General features: G+C 39.2%; 3 protein-coding genes across 14 annotated transcripts in view; 2 read left to right on the forward strand and 1 right to left on the reverse strand.

Annotated features, from left to right (window-relative positions):
• Nucleotides 1-19,272, forward strand: part of LOC124294944 — a 209,850-nt gene that overhangs the window by 4,246 nt on the left and 186,332 nt on the right. The gene's annotated exons all lie outside the window — the stretch shown is intronic.
• LOC107221029 lies at nt 524-3,015 on the forward strand. The gene is made up of 2 exons (XM_046742609.1): nt 524-758; nt 866-3,015. Exons 1-2 carry the CDS (start codon nt 555-557, stop codon nt 1,112-1,114), a joined length of 453 nt encoding a protein of 150 aa, XP_046598565.1. The 5' UTR covers nt 524-554; the 3' UTR covers nt 1,115-3,015.
• LOC107221027 (teneurin-a) overlaps nt 5,783-19,272 on the reverse strand; it is a 504,979-nt gene continuing 491,489 nt past the window's right edge. For 5 of the 7 annotated variants that reach the window (XM_046742588.1, XM_046742587.1, XM_046742592.1 and 2 more), the window contains 11 exons: nt 18,565-18,591; nt 14,501-14,620; nt 13,493-13,677; nt 13,095-13,246; nt 12,309-12,967; nt 11,994-12,229; nt 10,835-11,907; nt 10,529-10,751; nt 8,467-10,457; nt 8,193-8,376; nt 5,783-8,090 (listed from right to left, as the gene is read on the reverse strand). In XM_046742588.1, coding sequence (XP_046598544.1) covers nt 7,129-8,090; nt 8,193-8,376; nt 8,467-10,457; nt 10,529-10,751; nt 10,835-11,907; nt 11,994-12,229; nt 12,309-12,967; nt 13,095-13,246; nt 13,493-13,677; nt 14,501-14,620; nt 18,565-18,591 — 5,812 coding nt within the window. In that variant the 3' untranslated portion in view covers nt 5,783-7,128. The remainder of the gene's footprint in view (nt 8,091-8,192; nt 8,377-8,466; nt 10,458-10,528; nt 10,752-10,834; nt 11,908-11,993; nt 12,230-12,308; nt 12,968-13,094; nt 13,247-13,492; nt 13,678-14,500; nt 14,621-18,564; nt 18,592-19,272) is intronic. The other 2 variants (XM_046742590.1, XM_046742591.1) reach the window with 2 other exon arrangements.

Raw genomic sequence — 19,272 nt, forward strand, 5'->3', positions numbered from 1 at the left:
AATATCAGTTAATTTATTGTTTATCATCCAGTGTTCGCAGTTTCTTGTTATTCGGATTCTGAGTATAAATCTGCAGTCCGATACTCGAGACTAGATGTACACTTGACCATTGCATGATGTTACGCAACTGATAGTTTCACTTGATCCGCATACAGAATGTGTCTCACTTGTCAAGCGTTAAGTGGCGAGCCAATTAATCGAGTCTGTGTTTCGTCCGTGTTAACATACATACCTATGTCTCTTACATATTGAAGACCGAAAAACGGATCGTGATATTCGGTCATATTATAAAAGTTGTCATGATAGTCTTTGCTGTATCACCCTATAATTTGCGACAACGTGTGAAATCGTTCACTAATCAACTGAAAAAAATATGATTGAAATTGAAAGCAAACTTCACATGTACCAACGAATGGTGGTTAATTGACGGTCTTGATCATTGGTAAATTCACTAGAATTGTAACAAACAGCCTGGCGTGTTCTGCGGGGCGGGTGGGGGGGGGGATCAGATTATTTTGGCCCAAGGAAATGAGGAAACTATCATCGAACGGATAATGAGACGCAAAGAGGTTGTGACCGACGATGAAACGGAGAGCGGAGAAAGTGTCGAGGAAGAGGTTACCGGGAGCGATGAATCTATACCGGCGAACTCCAAAAAGGATCAACTCTTTGGCATACCCAATTTCGAATTCTCTTACAAACGATTACCCAAGAAATGCATCAAATTCTCGTTCCTCTGCGTAAACGGTGCAACGTTCGTAAGCAGCAGAATATTGCTTGTCCCGATATGCACACTGTTTCAGACATTTACCCATTGCTCATGGTGGAGATTTCGAAAGTACTTAAATCTTGGATCATATCACAGTTTTCAGGTATAACAGCCTTCATTATATCGATATGGATGCTGGCTGACACAAAATTAATGTCCAGACTTGTCGGTCAGCGACTTTTTGTAACGATACTACTTTTCGTCGGTCTGTTGACGGCCGGTATTTCTTTCCTGGGTATTCTGTCGATAGTAAAGAAAAGGAGAAGATTTTTGACCATCGTGAGTCTTATGATTATCTACAGATTATATGGAGTCTGCGATTATTTCCGTTGCACAATTTGCTAATGAATCATATGTAATTACAGTACATATCGTGTCAAGTGATATCTTTGTGCGTTATCTTCGTTTGCGCGGTGATGAGCTTTTCATTCTTTGATAAAATCATGAGAAAGCTACGCGAAGATATGGTTAACACGATAGTCAACTACCATTCTTTAGATTGGGTTACCGAAGCCTGGGACAACACTCACAGATACGTAAGGGATTCGTGCAACAAAATGTCCATTGATGCGATGCTCGGAAATACGAAAAATTCAACAAAATTCTTGCAAAAATCCATCAGGGAATATGTATTCCTCTTTTTCTATGTCTGTTTCACGTTGAGAAAAATTCTGGATTTTCCGTCGGAAAGATCAGGGAAGAGTTGATGAATTTTTTTGTTTCTTTTTTTTAATCTTCCAGCCAAGTGCTAATATTGGACTAAAATAGACAATAGCACGATTTTAATGACTCCCAATTTTGTGTTGAACCACTAACAGCTGCTATGCTGCGGAATCAGATCGTATCGAGACTGGGCTCGCTATAACATGAAAATTCCTCAGAGCTGTTGCTCCTCCTCCATTGACAAGGTAGAATAATTTCGAATTTACATGCGAAAAATTATCGTCGAACTGGAATTAACGCGGTAAAAATATTCCAGTGCCTTATCATGACCGAAGATTTGGCTTACAAGTCCGGCTGTTTGAAACGCACACTTATTCTACTCAAATCGAATGTCCATACGGTCGCTGTGTCCGCGCTGTTCATCTCGATCACACTGGCAAGTATACAATATAAAAAATTTGCAAAGTAGAGAAAAAGAACTTACCGTCGAAGTGTTGGTTCGCTAATTCAGTCACGCGTCAAACTTTTTCACCAGTCATTTGGTTATTATTGGTATTTGCAACAGGCAGCGGGTGTCTTTCTGGCCGTTGGTGTGTGCAAAAGATTCAAGCTAAACAGATCGCCGGCTGTCTGACGTTCTTTGTAAGCTTTAATTATATTTGCAGAGGTGCGATTGACTTGTATGTTAAAATCAGAAGTGAAAATGCAAATAATGTAAAACGTTATGTATTTATTATCATATATAGATCATATATTTTCTGAAAACACTTAATATATCATACTTATAATAATATATCGTAAGTATATCATTGGACATGCTGGTTGGGTCGTGACACTGCGTCTGCCTATCGGCAGTGGCTAGTGCGTATATGTATATACACATCGGTATGTATGCATACAAGGTTCGAAATGGAACGTAAATTCTTTCAACGTATATTATAATAATAATAATATACTCGTGCGTGACGCCTAAAACTTATATACGAATATATGAGAAAGATATATTACGAATTACTATTTCTCTCTCTCTCTCTCTCTCTCTCTCAATTTTGACTTTGACGTAATTATTTTTTCTTCTCTTCTCTTTGTTATTTTATTAATTTTTTTTTTACTACCGAACTGCAGACGGGCTAAATTATGCTGCTGAATTGCCATCGATCTTCGGAAAGTGCCTGTGTTATAATTATGCAATGGGTGAATGAAAATTGTGTGTATAAATAATGAATTCGGTCGCGTAAAACGTATTCGATTTTCGCGTAGCTGCTTCTCTACATGGTATATATATATATATCAATTACGTGTATTCTGTACATACACAACGTGAATTAGTACAGGTATATGTGTATATATATATATATATATATATTGACATATCGGTAAATTTAATTATTTACGTATAATCATTTATTTTTATAGTATAAACTCATACGGATTTAATGTATTATAGGTATATGTATAGTGTAATTGTGAAGGACACAGGGCTGGGCGCAGATCAGGCAGATACCATTCAGTTACAGATATATTATATCATAGCAAACATCGTGACTATTTACAATAAATACAGTTTCGTTAGATTATATATATAAATAAAATATAATATCATATTATATTATATTATATTATATTATTAGGTATATATTTATTATTTTTTTCTTTTTTGTTTTTTTTTTTTCTTTTTCTTTTTCCATTAGGTTTACAGCAACACTCGACAGTAAACAATTAGATCAGCGGCAAAATAGCGTTAATCTACCTAGGTAGTGGTCGTAGCTATAGCGTAGCCGAGCTGTGCGCTCCGATTCAGCTCCCTTAACATTATATTCTTTTAATTAAATCAATAATTTATTTATTAGTTTATTAATCAAGTATACGTGGATCAGGGTCTAGCTACAGTAGGCCACCCTATTCTGTTCGCATTCTACGTCGTTAGGGAATAATTGGAATTTTCTTCTTCGTAAGTTTTGCCTTTTATCTTTCGTAATTTTATTTTACTTCGTTTTCTCATTAAATGCTTTAGTTCAATTTTAGCAATTAAAATTCTTCCCCATTTATTTAATTTTCCTCATAATTTTATACACATATATATATATATGTATATATACATATGTGTGACAAGAAACAAGGAATTGTCACGAAACAAGACGAACTTCATGGAAGTTAAAAAATGATCAAATTTAATTAATTAATTAATTAATTTATTATTGGAAGCGGGCGTATTTTATAACCCATCCATCTACTATTATATAGGGCGACGACGATACCGTCACTGCGTCGCTGTGTTTATATAATTTGACACTTGATATTATTTGAAAAATACTTTATGCTTTGAACGCTTTTTACTTTTGTTTTTCTTTCCCATTCTTTACTTTTATTTCAAATCTTTTCTTTTTGCCTGTTTTGTTTTATTTTTCGTTTAATATTATTTTCAAAATGCATTACAAAGCATGTTATTATTATTATTATTATTATTATTATTATTCTTATTCTTATTCCGAGTCTTATTCTTATTATTCTTACGCTTATTATCATCAATATCATCAATATTATTATTATTGTTGTTATTAATATTATAAATATTAATTATTGTTATTATTATTATTGTTGTTGTTGTTGTTGTTGTTGTTGTTGTTGTTATATCTAGTACTGTGTAATTTTATACATCCAATGGTAATTCATTTCTATTCCAGTTACCTATTCAGACATTGTACAATAGGTTGTGGTTTCCTCCTTCTACGCAATCTTAGTAGGTATAATGCGTTACGCAAGGAAATAGTAGGTCGTCTTGTTATACTATTGCGTATGTATGCACGTACGCGCGTACGTCATGCCGAATGTACGGTGGGAATTCTTTTTCCTCTCGAGTACGAGGAAACAAATCATACCGACGAATGTACTGTAATAAGTATATTGTGGATGCTAATCACGCAGTTGTGTCAATTCAAATCGCGGGTACATATAGATATGCATACATGTAACGAATGACGGGCTTTTCGAAACAAGGATTATATTGTTGTATACACGCGGATACATTTATTTAGCGGTATAGGTTGTATATTTATTAATTCGCGATGGTTATGAAAATGAATAGTGCGCGGGAGACGAACAAAAGTTGATTAAAAAAATACCCGACGTGGGTATTTCGATTATAGCCGGCCAGCACAAATATATATATATATATGTATATATATACACGTATAGGTATAATACATGTATATGTGTATAGGTTTAACGAAGATGCATGTACCTATTACAAGTATAACGAATCGCGTTTTATCGTTATTAGACGTTGTAGGTTTCTTTCGCGTGAAGGTGGTTATTTTTATTTTTACTTCTTCGTCTTCAAATTTTATCAATTTATTTCTTCATTATTATTCAGGTATATGTTATGTATAATGTGTATTATATGTTAAGTATATCTATGAAAATTTTTCGCAATTCGACAAATCTTCAAATTTTTCAAACTATACAACACTAGGGTACAACACATCCATTGTTAAAAATATGTCAGCTTCGTTTAATATCCTTTCTTCCTCTCTCTCACTCTCTCCTTCTCGCAGACAATCATTCACTCTACATAAGCATTGCACCGGTTCTCCGCCCAAGAAAGCACCACTATAGTACACCACCATCTTTAATAGTAATTCACTTCGTATAGTTACATATATATTATCATTTAATCCCACCTGCACACACCTAAGAATATTCCTATGGGTTTTTCAGTTTCTTTTCTTTATTTTTTCATCAATTTGTTTAATTAGGGTTAGATTAATGATAATGCAACGTCCATTCAGAGATTACCTCTATATTATAATAGTATTACGGTACATCGGATATTGCTGACGTAACAAATGTCATTATTATCATCATCATCATCTTGATTTGACTTATTCGTCGCTTGAGGGGCCATTCACTGTTGAGAGTTTAAACACACAAGATTTAGTCATCATTTTCTCTCGGTTTGACGGTTTTATAAACTTATTTCTTTTCAGTTTTTCCTTTCACTCTTATCTTCAATTATTGTGTTTCTTGCTCTTCGGTTTTGTGGTTGCTTTCAATTATTTTTACCCATATTACGTCGTATAATAATAATACTATACCGTATATACGGTAAAAGTATTTATTCTGGTATAACGTATATTATATAATATATGTGCAGACACCTGTACATTTACCAATTATACCATAGTAAAATATTGTATATATGCAATATGTATACGTATTTATATTTATATGTATATGTATAATATGCATATGCAGTACGCCGCGTCATTTTATAGGTATAGCTTATTACTATTACTGTTACTATTACTATTACTATTATTATTATTATTATTACAAACGTTGTCTCGTATCGTTAATTACTTTTTTTCTTCCTCTTACGATTCCCCTCTGCTCTTTTTCTTCTTCTTCTTTTTTTTTTTATAGCTTATAATATGCCGATGTAAAGCTATGTATTGACTAGGTTCTCTCACTCATCCCAAACTCAACAGTAAATGGCCGCATGAAACATTTGACTTATTCATCTAATTACCTTGTATGAATGCATCTCGACCTGTTTGTCAAATCTCTTCTTAACCCCGTCAACCCCACTTTCCCTCATTATCTTTATTCGGTCGCTTTCATTATTTTTCTTGACCTTATCATTATTATTATTATTATTGTTTTTGCTGTTGCTGTTGTTGTTATTATTATTACTATATATCTATATGATACATCTTATCATTTTATAATTTTCATAAAACGGTGCGTTAACGGGTTTGACAAATAGTATCTGTCTTATTATCCATTTTACATGAATTATTTTTTTTCACGCTGTCGTCTGTTTGAATTTCTCGTAACATTTATACAATCATCGATATACTTATGGTGTTTGTGAAATATGTCACCTGAAATATCGTCACGTTATTAGTCTTTTCAATCTTCAACAAAAATCTTCCCCTTTAACGTCTCATCGCGCTGCGAACCGAGATCATGTACCTATGCGTTGTTATAAAATTTTTTTTTTTTTTCTTTCGTGACTTGGCTTTTCCTTTTCTTTCTTCGTTTCACATTAAATCCATCGGCACCATTGACATCGACGACGACACGGCAAGCTTATTGGCAACAATAAATGAGACAGTCATTCCTTGCTGTATAGTTACATCGACGTGTCGTTTTTTTTTTTTTTTTTTTCGTTTTTCATTTTCTCTTCAAGTGCTTTTAGGTTTGGTTTTAATTTCGCATATTATAGACCACGGAATTCTTAAAACTCTTACCACTATACACCCTATATATTTATACATAAGTATATTATAATGTTAGTGTTTTGGCATCTTTGAAATACACAAATAGACTTTGGTATAAAATTTTTTTGAAAACTTTTTTCTCGTAATTTTTTTTTTATTTTTTTTTTTATTTTTTTCGTTATTACATTCATCTTTTCGATAGTGTTCTGTGTGCATGTAGAGCGCAGCTGAGCGTACAGCGGCTTGTTTTTTTTTTTATTTTAATTTTTTTTTCTCATCGTTCCTTTATCAATTTAACTTTTTTCAACAGTTCATCGCTCTTTTTTCAGACAGTCCGTTGCATACATAGGTTTATTTGGGGGAATTTTTAGTTTACTTAATTTCTTTTTAATTTTTTTTTACAATTTTCAATTTTATTTAAAAAATCTTTTTTTTCTCTCCCACCTCTTTTAAATATAGGAATTACATTCCGAATCAACAAAAATGATCGAGCCACCAAAGTTTGCACGCCGGTGTCCCTCTCCTCCTGCGCCTCTTCTTACTCGACGGATCCACCGCCTTTTTGACGAACTTAATGTTGTAAGGGTCCTCGGCTAGCTCGGGATATATTTGCGCGTCATGGATGTATTCACCTTCGTAATTCGATGCGTAGCCAACTTTCAAAATCTCTTCTTGTTCCGTTGCCATCCATTCGACGGTCGTCGGTGTGTTGCTTCTGAGAGCTTCCCTCTCGCGGTGCCACGCCTTCCGTCGGGCTGTGGTCTTCGCGTGATGAAGAAGCCGTTGTTTTTCCTTTTCCGCAGTCGTTCCGTATCTCAAGTTGACAACAGCGCTCGCGCCGTGTATTTTCACGTCGATTAACGAACTGCTTCCGCTTCCGTTCTCGTTCTCGTGAAAGGTCGTATTCACCTGACCCCCGAGACGTTTCAGCTGGCCCCGGTCTTCGCTTGCTCTCCACACCTCCTCCTTGACGAAGTACAAAGCGTCCTGCTGTGTGCTGTGAACGACGAAGGTGAACGGCAGGAAGTAGGACCTGTTGAATACCGAAGTGAACACGTCCTTGTATATCGCGTTCGCCGCTGGTACCGAGGATACCACTGCTTGTCCGTCCGACGTTCGCGACACTAGGATACCCTTTCCAAATGGCGGATCCGACGCCGCACCCAAACGATTTGGTGCCAATTCGATGGCGTCCTTCTTCAGGGCTGATCTAGGCGGCGCTGACAAACTCGCAGCGTCTCCAGAGTTCCGCTGGTATATGTGCGCAAGGAAACCGGATTTCACTCCCAAATTTCTTGCTCTTTCTTTGCTGCCGAATATAGAACTGCTCGGGCCGAATGTCGAACCGACCGGACCCCCGATAAGCTCATCCGGGAAGAGCTGAGGCGCTAGACTCTTCAGATCGTATCCCAGGTGAGACAGCCAGGTCAAGTGCTCTGGAAAAATTGTCAAATTCACGATGAAGTATGAACGGGTTGTGATTGAGTATTGCAATGTCACGTCACGTTTTTTAATTAAAAATTAGCCATGTTTCTTACCCGTGGGTTGATTTTGCTGACTCGTGTGCCTCACGTTGATCGGATCGTTGCCGTTGAATCGGTAAAGGTTGAGGTGCGTAGGTGTGGCTACTCTGTCCAGTACGTTTTCCCACAAGGGTGACATCCACTTTCCGATCAACGGATCGTAAACCTTTCCATTCGGCATGTGGACTAGAGCGGTGACCTGTTCGAAAATCCCCCGAAAACGGTGTGTTAACAGATATTCAAATGGAATGGTAATATTTCTATCGAAACTACAATCGAACATCGTTACCTGGTCCAACAATCCTCCGCAGAAATCTACCGGCAGATAAAGATACGGGTTCGAATCGTAGACTATGTGTCCGTACGGCGATCTCATTATCTCTCTAATTCCTTCGCCGTATTGGTTGAATATCATTATAGGTGTGCCGCATTGATCTGTCGCGATGTAATACTTGTGACGATAAACTTGGGCGTATATCAGGTGCCCCCTGTCGTCGTAGACGAGCGACATAAGCTTCGCGTCACGGGGGCTGTATATTTGGCTGACCTCGTGAGGCCTTTGTTGATTGTTGTAAAAGAACTGTGTCACGTTTCCGTAATTGTCTTTTCTCGTTGCAAGGCGATCGAGGTGGTCGTAGTAGTAACGCACGTCGAAACGACCCCTTTTCATGGCTCGAACCAGAAGCCCCTTTGCGTTGTAGTTGAAGCGTTCTTCCCTCGCGTTTTGAACGACCAAACCCCTGTTGTCGTACTTGTAGAGACCTTCGCCGAATTTCACTATCCTATCCATCGCGTTGTACTCCATGGGAATCGTATTTCCACGGTAAGTTAGAGAGAGCATGTTTCCGTTGTCGTCGTACTTGAAACCCCAGGGTTCCTGGGCCTCGACACCCGTCAATTGACCGTCGTAGTCCCACGTGTAGTTTTTTACGTTGGTGAACATATTCACAGCCACGTTGCGAGTGTAAGTTCTCGTCTGATTTATACGCCCTCTTGAATCGTGGTTAAATTCCATCCTAAACACTTCCATGTTGTGGATGGTTACGGTTACTTGGGTCTCTAAAAACCTACCGTCGGTACTGCGAGAAAATAACGCCGTACCATCGGACACGGTGGTCTCGTTCATTTTTGGTTTGCCGATTTTAAACTGTCCGATCTGCTCGAGGGTTCCTGTTTTCGGGTTGTAAGCCATCAGATGCTGCGGCAGAGTGTGACCTCCGATTCTTCCCTGGACTGCTGTCAGTCGGAAATTGTCGTCGTATTCGAATGTGAATTTTGCGTTACTTAGCCCTGTCTTTGCCCCGAAATCGATCCTTTCCTCTATCAGAAGACCGGCGTTGTATTGGTAGTCCCATTTGTACTCGACATCTTTTTCCGAGTGTATCACTTCCGAGGGTAAACCGTTCTCTGTGTATATTATCTCGCTCTTACCGTCTCCGTGAATAATTTCGGCTATCTGACCGGAAGTGTGATATCTGTAGACAATGCGAGCACCGTCCCCGGGGAAAACAGTCTGCAGGAGGTTTCCGTCGTGGCTGTAATGTTGTAAATAAGCCCTTGAACTTCCGGGAGGAGTGTAGGTTACCCTCAAAAATCCTAGGGAAGCTTGACAGGAGAACGAGTGTTTGGTACCGGATGGCAGAGTAACGTGACGTAGCCCACCGTCGTCGTCGTACTGAAGTGTGAACCGTCGTGAACTGGCCAACGTTATTTTCGACAACATATTGTAATCGTTGTACGTGTACCTCTTGGTACCGTCCTGGCTGTTCGTTACCTCCGCCAAATGTCCGTGGCGGTCGTAGCTGTATGTCTCATCGGACGCGCCCCATTTCCAACTTTCAATACGGTTAAAATTGTCGTAGGATATAGTGAGATTGTAGCCGTGGTGATAGGGCTGCCAATTGAGTGGCAAACCGGCCGGGTCAAAGGTTACGGTCAATAGCGGGGTGCGGTTTTTGTCGTAGAACGTTTCACGGCTGAACGCCTGCTCGAATTCAACCCCTATTACCCGGGTGTCGTTCACCCAAATTTCTCTATTCAACGTCTGCTGGAGGTGACTCACGTCACCGACAAGATTGTACGCTGTCGTCATAGTGTTGGTCAATTCTCCAAGGTTCATTACCTGGTAGCTCCACATTGGAAGCATTTCCGCTTCCACTGGCAATGCGGCTTCTAGTAGTGGATGTTTGGCTTTAGCCGCGCTCAACACTGATCCACCTCCTGGTAGAGAAAGCGTTAGACTGCTGTTTGTGAAGGCTGTCGCCACTTCCACTTCGGTTCCTGGAATTAACATGATTATATCGTTTATCCTTTACGTTAAATCTATTCAACAAGTAAACCAGATTACAAACCATCGGTGATTCGAAGGGTCTTGAATTTATCGTTCTTCATGATCATTTCGAGATACCGTTGCTTGTCTCCTTTTCGGAGCGCCTGAAGAGGTGAGGACACCTTCACGGACAAACCCTCGTTCTTCGATAGGCCAGAGCTGAGTTTTAGTTTTTCACCGGTCGGTAAGATTACGTCGGTCACACGACCGAGGTTGTCGTAAGAGTACATGTAGGTCTCGCTTCCCTGCAAGAAGAACGAAAGGAATTTATTTCAGGTTTTAGGAAAGTGTATTGAAGCTTTTCCGTGCAACGCTAATCGACACTTACTCCAGACCGACTGGTGAGCAGACCAGTTGAGCTGTCGTAGTCAAGCGCGATTTCGGATCTACCACGTTCCGATAATTTTACGAGGAATCCGACCCCGGAAATTTTCAGTTCAGACTTGTGATCCTGAGTATTTTCAATGGAACTGACAACGTTGCTGTAATCCCTCAAAAACTGTATTTTATTGCCAGCACTGTCGGTGACGGTAGATAATTTTCCGAAGCTCGTATTTTTGCTGTACAGAAACGAGTATCTCGTTTTTCCCGAGGTCAAATCTTTGGTGGCGACGTGCTGACCGTAACGGTTGAACACGTAAACTTCATTCGACGGTGGAAATGGTATGTGAAATTCTCCGCTCTCGTCGTGGTTTGGAAGATAAGGCTGCAGTGCGAGGATGTGCAGGCTCCCCTGATCGGCGACGTGCAAAACACCGTCGGGAGATACCGCCAAAGCGGATATTGCTAGGAACTTTGCGTTCGACGACAAAAGTGTTTCGGTGCTGCTCGTGTCGTCGGTACAAGTGCAGGCGTCCATTACCTTGGTGCTGGGGGTGGTGTTGTTGCACTCGCACTGCCCTCGTAGTCTCTCTTGTTGCTGACCAGCAAAGTGGTACATCTTCCCCGAGGAGTCGACCATCCTTATCGAATTCACTCTGTGCGAGTCGCTGTCGGCAATGTACAACTCTCCGGTCGGACTGAAGGCGACGGCCAAAACTGACCCGAGCACTTCGTCCGGTTTTTTGCCGTTAACGGGCGTCGACGAGTTGATATTCGCGTTACTCGTGCAGTGCAGGGGTGTTCCTGCTACCACGCGAACTTTCAAATCACTCGTCAGTTTTAGCACCAATCGGTCGTCGATAAAATGTAACGATCCGTCGAGGGGACTCAGAGTTAATCCCGTTGGCCACTGAAGTTGTGCTTGATGCGCTGGAATGGCCCCCATGCACGGTGCGGGTGACCAGTGGTTATGGTGACCGTGGTGGCCAACAAGCGTGTGAATTATGCCGCGCGGATCGACGGCTCGAATGTTTGTGCCATCGGCAATGTACATGGTTTTGTCAGCGGCAATTGCGATACCTGAAAATCATTGTTGACGCGTTGAAAATCTGGACTTTCGGATAAAGATGCTTCGAATGGGCAATCAAACGTCGAGTAAAACTTACCCTTGGGATGTGCAAGCTTCGCGTGAATGGCCGGACCCTCGTCACCGCAGTGCCCCTCGTCGCCCGGAATGCATCTTTCGCCACTTCCGACCACTATATCCATGTTTATGCTAGGGTCATCAACTTTCTCCAGAGACAGAGCCCTCAGTATTTGGTGCTTCTCCGGGTCACTGATGTAGAGGTGACCGTCGGCCGGTGAAACGGAGAGATAATACTGGTACGCCACTTGGGTTGCACTGAAAAATATATTCGTTTCATCCCATTAGTCATCGAACAACGGTGTGGCAATCGATTCGACTATGCGCGACGACCAACCTTAGAATCAACACCGTGTTCACATTTCCGTCCGGAGTGATTCTTCGGACAAGATTGAAGTCCCCAACGTATATGCTTCCGTCCGGTCCGCTTGTCAGTGCCACGGGGGTCAGGAGTCGCGCATCTTTGGCCGGACCATTGCAGTTGGTGCAAACTAAGCTTCGTTGCAATCCAGTGCCCATAACAACCTTCACTGTACGCGGGTATTGTTTGAAGTGTAGGGTTGACCCGTCTCCCTTCTGCAGTATCCCTTCGTGGAAGTTGTAATGATGATGAATGTCCAGACCCCATCCGCCAACGTCGGATATGTCAACGTCAAATCCGTGCAAAGTTGCTGTTTGCGTTTCCCAAACTACCGATTGACAGCTCGAGTGTTGGTAACCGATAGAAATTCTAGCTTGGGCTACGCCGTACACTTTTTGTTTGTAAACGTTTCGCTTATTCCAAGCAAACGTGTGCTCGAGGTTCGGATCTGCTTCGTACGTTTTAGCGTGCAGCGAACCTTCGATTTCAACGTGTACGTGGACGTGCGTCAGAGATTTCGGAATGAACGGTCCTGTCAGCTGCATTCTCACCGTTGACATGTACCCGGCCGCCTGACTGCTTTGATACATCAGATGGAGATTTGAACCCGGAATGGCTATGCTCTCTTGGACAATCTACACGGAATTAGAAAAGGTGATCAGGTTTTTTTTTCCTCTACTCGATGCATTGAAAATAATTACATGGCGTAATATCGTTATGGCATGAAGAAATTACCGCAGACGAGAGATGAGCGTCTCTTACCTGGGTTTCCGCGAATACCAAACTTTTTCCGGGCAAACCGCCAACTTTTTCCGGCATCCACGTGCCGACGATGATCGGTCGTAAGATCTCATGATCGTGTTCCAGGCAGGGTCCACGTTCGCCAAATAGGCCCATCGAGATCCCTGGGAAGCCTATTATATTTTATGCGGTAAATAAAACGAAACTTAAACATTCAACACTGACGGACGGACGGAACAAAGACAACACAAGTTGACCATGTCGGTGTTATACAGTAACCGAGGAAGAAAAATCTTCTTTGGTCAATGTCGTTGAGGTGACGAAGAGAAGAAAAATTGGCTAATAACACGTCGAAGGCATAAATAATTTTTTTTCTTTTCTATTTTGAAAAAACACACGAGTACCAATTTTATCCTTACCAACAGCAGGACTGGGGGGTTGATTCGGTCTGTAGGATTCGCTTTCTTCGCTGAGCGTCATAGCTACCGGAGGTAGAACAACGATTTGATTCCACGGGGCGAACACCGTGCGAGTCAAAGGCTTGAAAGGACTTCGTTGAAACTGCAGTGTCACGGCACCTCCGCCGTTCACGAGGACGTCAAACCTGATCGAAAGGTATAAAGGGTATCGTTTCTGAACGGTGAATAGACGATTGCCAAATCATGCATACACCGCGTTTGTGATCCGGTCCTAATTCGCCTGATTCGCGGATATTGAATATCTATTTAATTGAAACGTAAATCGATATTGGCTTTCGCACGGTATAAAGGCAGAGCTCGAGAGAGAGGCGCTATGTGTATAACCCTAGCCTGTAACCATAAGGCTAACCTTTGTCAAGCCCAGACTACCTGACACGTGCATATAACATGAATATTTAGACGTGATTTGGTTGGCGCACGGGGAGACAAGTCACTGCTACGGAGTTACGCGGAGTAATTAACAGGCTTTCGACATCATTAGCTCGAGCTTTGATGTGGCTTGAGATCCGTCCTTCTCGTCCTTCTCCGACATTCAAGGATTATCCTTGCCATACCGCTCTGCGACACAGACGCAGCCCTGGCGTTAGTCCCTCTCCCCACCCCCACCCCCTTCCCCTCCTCCTCCCTCTCGCCCCGACATCCTTCATTACAATGCAGCTCTGATCCTATTACCGTGTGTGCACAGCTTAAGAGCTTGGACTGATTCTAGTATACACATGATATTATATATGTTGGTACGCGGAAATTTCGTTGGTGGGTGGGTGGATTTAGCCGAGGTTTGATAAGAAGCCGCGGGTATTAGACAAAGGCTTACCGTACAAATGATCTTCGAGGTGGATTAGACAGTTTGAAAAAGTACGAATACTCGTCAGGAGGTGCCGATTTGTACAGGTTTACTACGCGATTCCGTATAACTAGACTTGAAATTTATGTTCATTTACTACTCACCATCCGCCGGCTCTTGTCAGGGTGAATCCAAAGCGCGAATCCCTGTCGACCGAGACTCGGATCCCTACTATTCCGAGCCCCTGTTCCGTTACTACTTGACCTCGCATCACGGCGACCCGGCTGTTACAAATAAAACGTACAGCGATGGCCATGGAATTAAACGTTAAACGAACCCGTTAACAATGCGAAAGCTGATTCCTTGTCGAATGTAATCCGTGATATTTGATTCTCGATTTAAGATCGCGGGGCGATACCGCATTGGTATAATCATATTTCTGCCAATGAATAATCGGTGGTGAAATTAATCCGACACAAGAGAGACGAAACTTCACAGGGGATACGAAGGTTCAAAAACCGCCTGTGAAATCCTGACGCGATTCCGCGTTGCGTTTACACCCGTCAATGGTGTATTATTGTACATACGTGGGTCGCTAGTGCAGAGCGGTGAGTAAATTTGTTTCCATTTTTGAGACGGAATACACACGCGAAATCAGCTTCCGTTTGTTAATGGCTCAATGCACATTGAATATTCTCAATTCGCTGCCAATACGATTGGGTAACCTAATTTCAAACGGGTGGATTGAATTCCCGATGCAACGCTGCGGGCGTTCCCCACCCATTCCCGCCCCTTCCTTCGCTGACATGGGTCGGAATTGAAAAACAATTCAAGAATTGATTTTGTAAGTGTCGGAACAATTGGCATGTGTATAATATCGTTAGCAAGTGAAATCTCGCTTATATATACATCTCCGTATGCATATATCATGTATGTATTGGCAACGAGTGAAAATATTCAAATTCATTAGTTAAATAACAATTCTTTCGAGCCAGGGTTTTATCAAGTATACATATACATATAATATATTTATATATATGTATATGTATATCGAACGCATGCAGATGTCATGTAATGTGTTGACGTAAGTGTATGAGTATATATATATATATATATATATGTATGTATATTCTATATATTTTATATATATATATATATACACACATGTAATAAATTCAGGATTGGAATTCTGCAGTATAAATTGGAATGTTAAGCTGAATTTGAATTTGAAGCAATCATGTGAGTGAGTGAGTGAGTGTAGGTGGTGTTGGTGCGATGATTGTTCTGTGTTTTTGCATCTGTGTCCTGTGAGCTGAATATAATGAAATTATAGAAAATGGTGTCGTGGGTTGTACATATGTATATACGTAGTTTGTCGTGAGTATATATGTGTGCAACATACATATCCATACGCAAGAATGGTTTTTGAAGCTTATACAGGTTATCGTTGTCGGGTATGTAGAGAATATACGATACACATCCCCCCCCCCCCACCCCCATGAACGTATTAGGCATATATGCATATGAATATGTACACGCGCTGGGTATAATAATACAGTATAGAGTATCTTAAAAGCCCCTAAGGGACTGTATATATAGGAGGATATATGGTGTTTTCTTGGAGGATCACACTCCCCCAACGTCAAAAGATCGTTTCGTTAATATATTCCGCGTTAGCGAAAAATTCAACGTTGGATCCGTAGTTTGTATGTAATAACACGGAAAGTCGACGTTGCTCTGAAAAATTTGTATGTATTTAGAAATTGTATGAATGTTTACGATAAATTGCATATAATTTTATCCGCACTCGGTAAGCTCCGTATTTGTTATTACTATAGAATTATAATATTTGATATATCAATCGATATATATATATGTATATATATATGTACGTATACATGTTTATACATGTGTTGGCGATAACTCGGTGATCAAAAGGCGGAGGGGTGCCCGATCCTCCAAGTACGAGCACAGCAAGGTGGCAGGCACTGTCGTCACTACTATATAATATAAAATCAAATAATAATAATAATAGTAACATAATCCTCAAAACACATTGAGATCTTAAAAACAGACACCAACCTATAAATAACGGAAATTCTTTCATACGATCGAAAGAAAGAGTAGAGAGAGAAAGAAAAAAAAAGTTAAAATAAATATGGATCCGAGAAAAAAAAAAAATATTCGATAAAGAATTTCGTACACAATTTAGGAAATCTCTCGGTCTATCGCGTTTCTTTGTCGACACACTAGTGGGGGAATAAAGATTTGAAACAACAAGAAAAAAAAAGTGGAAAAAAAGGGTTCTCGCGACAACGACGTTATTCGATGAACTGTTTTTAATTGATTTGATCGCTGATTTAGGATTTCGTTCCAAATGCCATAGGAAAATATATGCAAGACGGATCCGAGTATAGTAATTTAAATATTGACTGGTATTCGAAAAATTAATTTAAATATGGGTAAAAAAAAATTAATAAATAAAAATAACAAATAAACGGCGACGAAAAGAATTGCGTACAGATTGATATTTATCGGTAGGTGTTTATTCTTGTCTCTATAATTGAGATACAAAAAAAAAGTTCTTATCTTCACTTCTTTTTTTCTTTGTTTAGTTCGTATTCTTTTTTTTTCTTTTCTGTTTTTTTTTTTTTTTCTTTTTGGTTGTTTTATTACCGTTGGGTATAGATGGCATAGATAGGGTACGGGGGCGTTGTGCGGGGTGGCTTAGGGCGAATTTTTTTGGATGAAGGAAAAGACAGACACAGGGTTGCGGTTAATAGGTTGACGGGGTACGGTTAGTAATGGCACATAGCAGACAGTGATACAGACGCAGACAAAGGAGACGGGGCCTTGATGGGGTCTTGGGTGTTATTTTTCCATTTTTTCTTTTTTGTCATTATCATCATCATCATCATCATCATCATTATCATTATCATCATATTCTTCTTTCTTTCCTTTTTCCTTTTTTCTTGCTTGTTCGTTCGTTTCGGTTTTTTTTTTTTTTCTTTCGTTACGTTATTATTTTGCTTCGAAGCAAAAACACGTTAACGTTATAAATTTTCTTTTCTTTCTGCAGATTTAAACTAAAACTAAGTGAAAAGAAAGTATCTTTTGAAATAAAAATAAAAAAAAAAAAAAAAACGAGTAAAAAAGAATGATAACAACAACAACGACAACAAGAAGTAACTATGCTGCGTGATATATATGCATATATCGTGTTATTATTATTTTTCTTTTATCGTAAAAAAAAAAAAAAAAATAAAAAATAATGAAAACATATAATTTATATACATATAAACTGTATATCTTTGGTTTAATATACGCAATGTAAAGTCAGCGGTGTATGTAACTATACATAGGACGTTCACTATAGACAATTTGACAGGATGTACAAGTGCAAGCGTGGCAACACAAACAACACAAGACCAGGGTTTTAATGGTATAATGTAACATACTTATGTATATCTATTATCTAATGGACAAGAAGACAAGACAAAAAACAAAAACAGCCTGACAACAATATCACAGACATCACAAAGACAACTTTTACTTTTTCTTTTCTTTTCATTGTTTTGTTTGGAATGTGAGGTTTTTCCTCTTTTTTCTTTTTTTTTTTTTTTTTTTTTTAATTATATATCTACATGTGAATAATTTACGCTTCTTCTGTCATTGCTTTATACACAATACAGTGCCGTAAATTTTTATTGCAAAGCTATAGCGATTGAAGTATATCGGAAAAAAAATAAAAATTTTGAAATCCGATATTTTGATCATCTTTTATCGTTGGACAATTTTTAACCGTACTAACGAAAAATATCAATGCAAGTTTGTATTGCGTACATGTTTCAATGACAGTGGAAGGCAATATTTGTCGTTTTTTTTTTTTTTTTTTTTTTTTTTTTCCAGATTGATATAAACTGATAAAAGACAGTACACACGGGGACAATGAGATCAAGCAGATGATGAAATATGAAGTAAATAAATATGAAGTAAGAGATAAATTCACTAAAAGTTTAAACGAAATAAGGAAAGAATATTGAGTGAAAAATTGAGGAAATTGAAATGATGACGAAAATCAATGAATAGGTGTATATAATAATTGTTGGTGAGGAGGAAAATTTTTTACAAAACATGTATAATAATGTATAATATAAAGATGATTGTACGAGCGACGAGCATAGATGGCTGGACATGAACGATTAGCGAGAGCTGAGCTGCAACTTACCGCGGTGTAAAGTTATTCCAGAACTCACTACGTGTGGGAAAACCAACGAGAAGAAAGGGCGTTACGTTACCACGGTCACAGAACCCGCGGTGGCGGGTAGACAATGCACACACGCAACATTGCACACGTATTTCAATATATTAAACACATATACGTATAATATGTATACACACGGTGGTAACATGTGTTAAACATTTTCTACGTATATGATGTATAATATATACATTTACCAGCGATAGCAAAAACATTGATTCAAAGGACAAGAAACTAAAGAGAAAGAAAAGAAAAAAAAAAAACAAGAAATTAAGACAAACTTCTATATATATACATACATATTTTGACGGTAATGTATATACGTATATATATATATTTTTTTTATTTTCATTCTTTTAATCTGTATTTTATCCAACAAAATCATAAATCGAGCATCTTTGAAATTGTTGCGTACATTTGGCAAGGTCGAGAAATTCACCGATATTAGAAAAAGTATATCGATATTTTCTTTTAGGCAAATATACAATTGTGATCGGCGAGTAATTCTTTGAAAATTACCAACAGTAGTTACATGTATATATGTTTATATATAATATATAACGTATATATACATATATTATACATATTTATCAACGTGAACAAGGAAAACGATTATAATTTTAATGCGGTTGCAATGTTCTGTATGGCGTTACAAAAACAATAGACGTAGACACA

The sequence above is a fragment of the Neodiprion lecontei genome, chromosome 6, assembly GCF_021901455.1.
Source record: "Neodiprion lecontei isolate iyNeoLeco1 chromosome 6, iyNeoLeco1.1, whole genome shotgun sequence".
Lineage (NCBI taxonomy): Eukaryota > Metazoa > Arthropoda > Insecta > Hymenoptera > Diprionidae > Neodiprion > Neodiprion lecontei.

Bases quoted from the DNA above. Each gene is read 5' to 3' on its own strand.
- LOC107221029 (XM_046742609.1), top strand. From the start codon at position 555: ATGAGACGCAAAGAGGTTGTGACCGACGATGAAACGGAGAGCGGAGAA. The intron at 759-865 runs GTAAGCAGCAGA...ATCATATCACAG, and splicing joins GCGTAAACGGTGCAACGTTC to TTTTCAGGTATAACAGCCTT.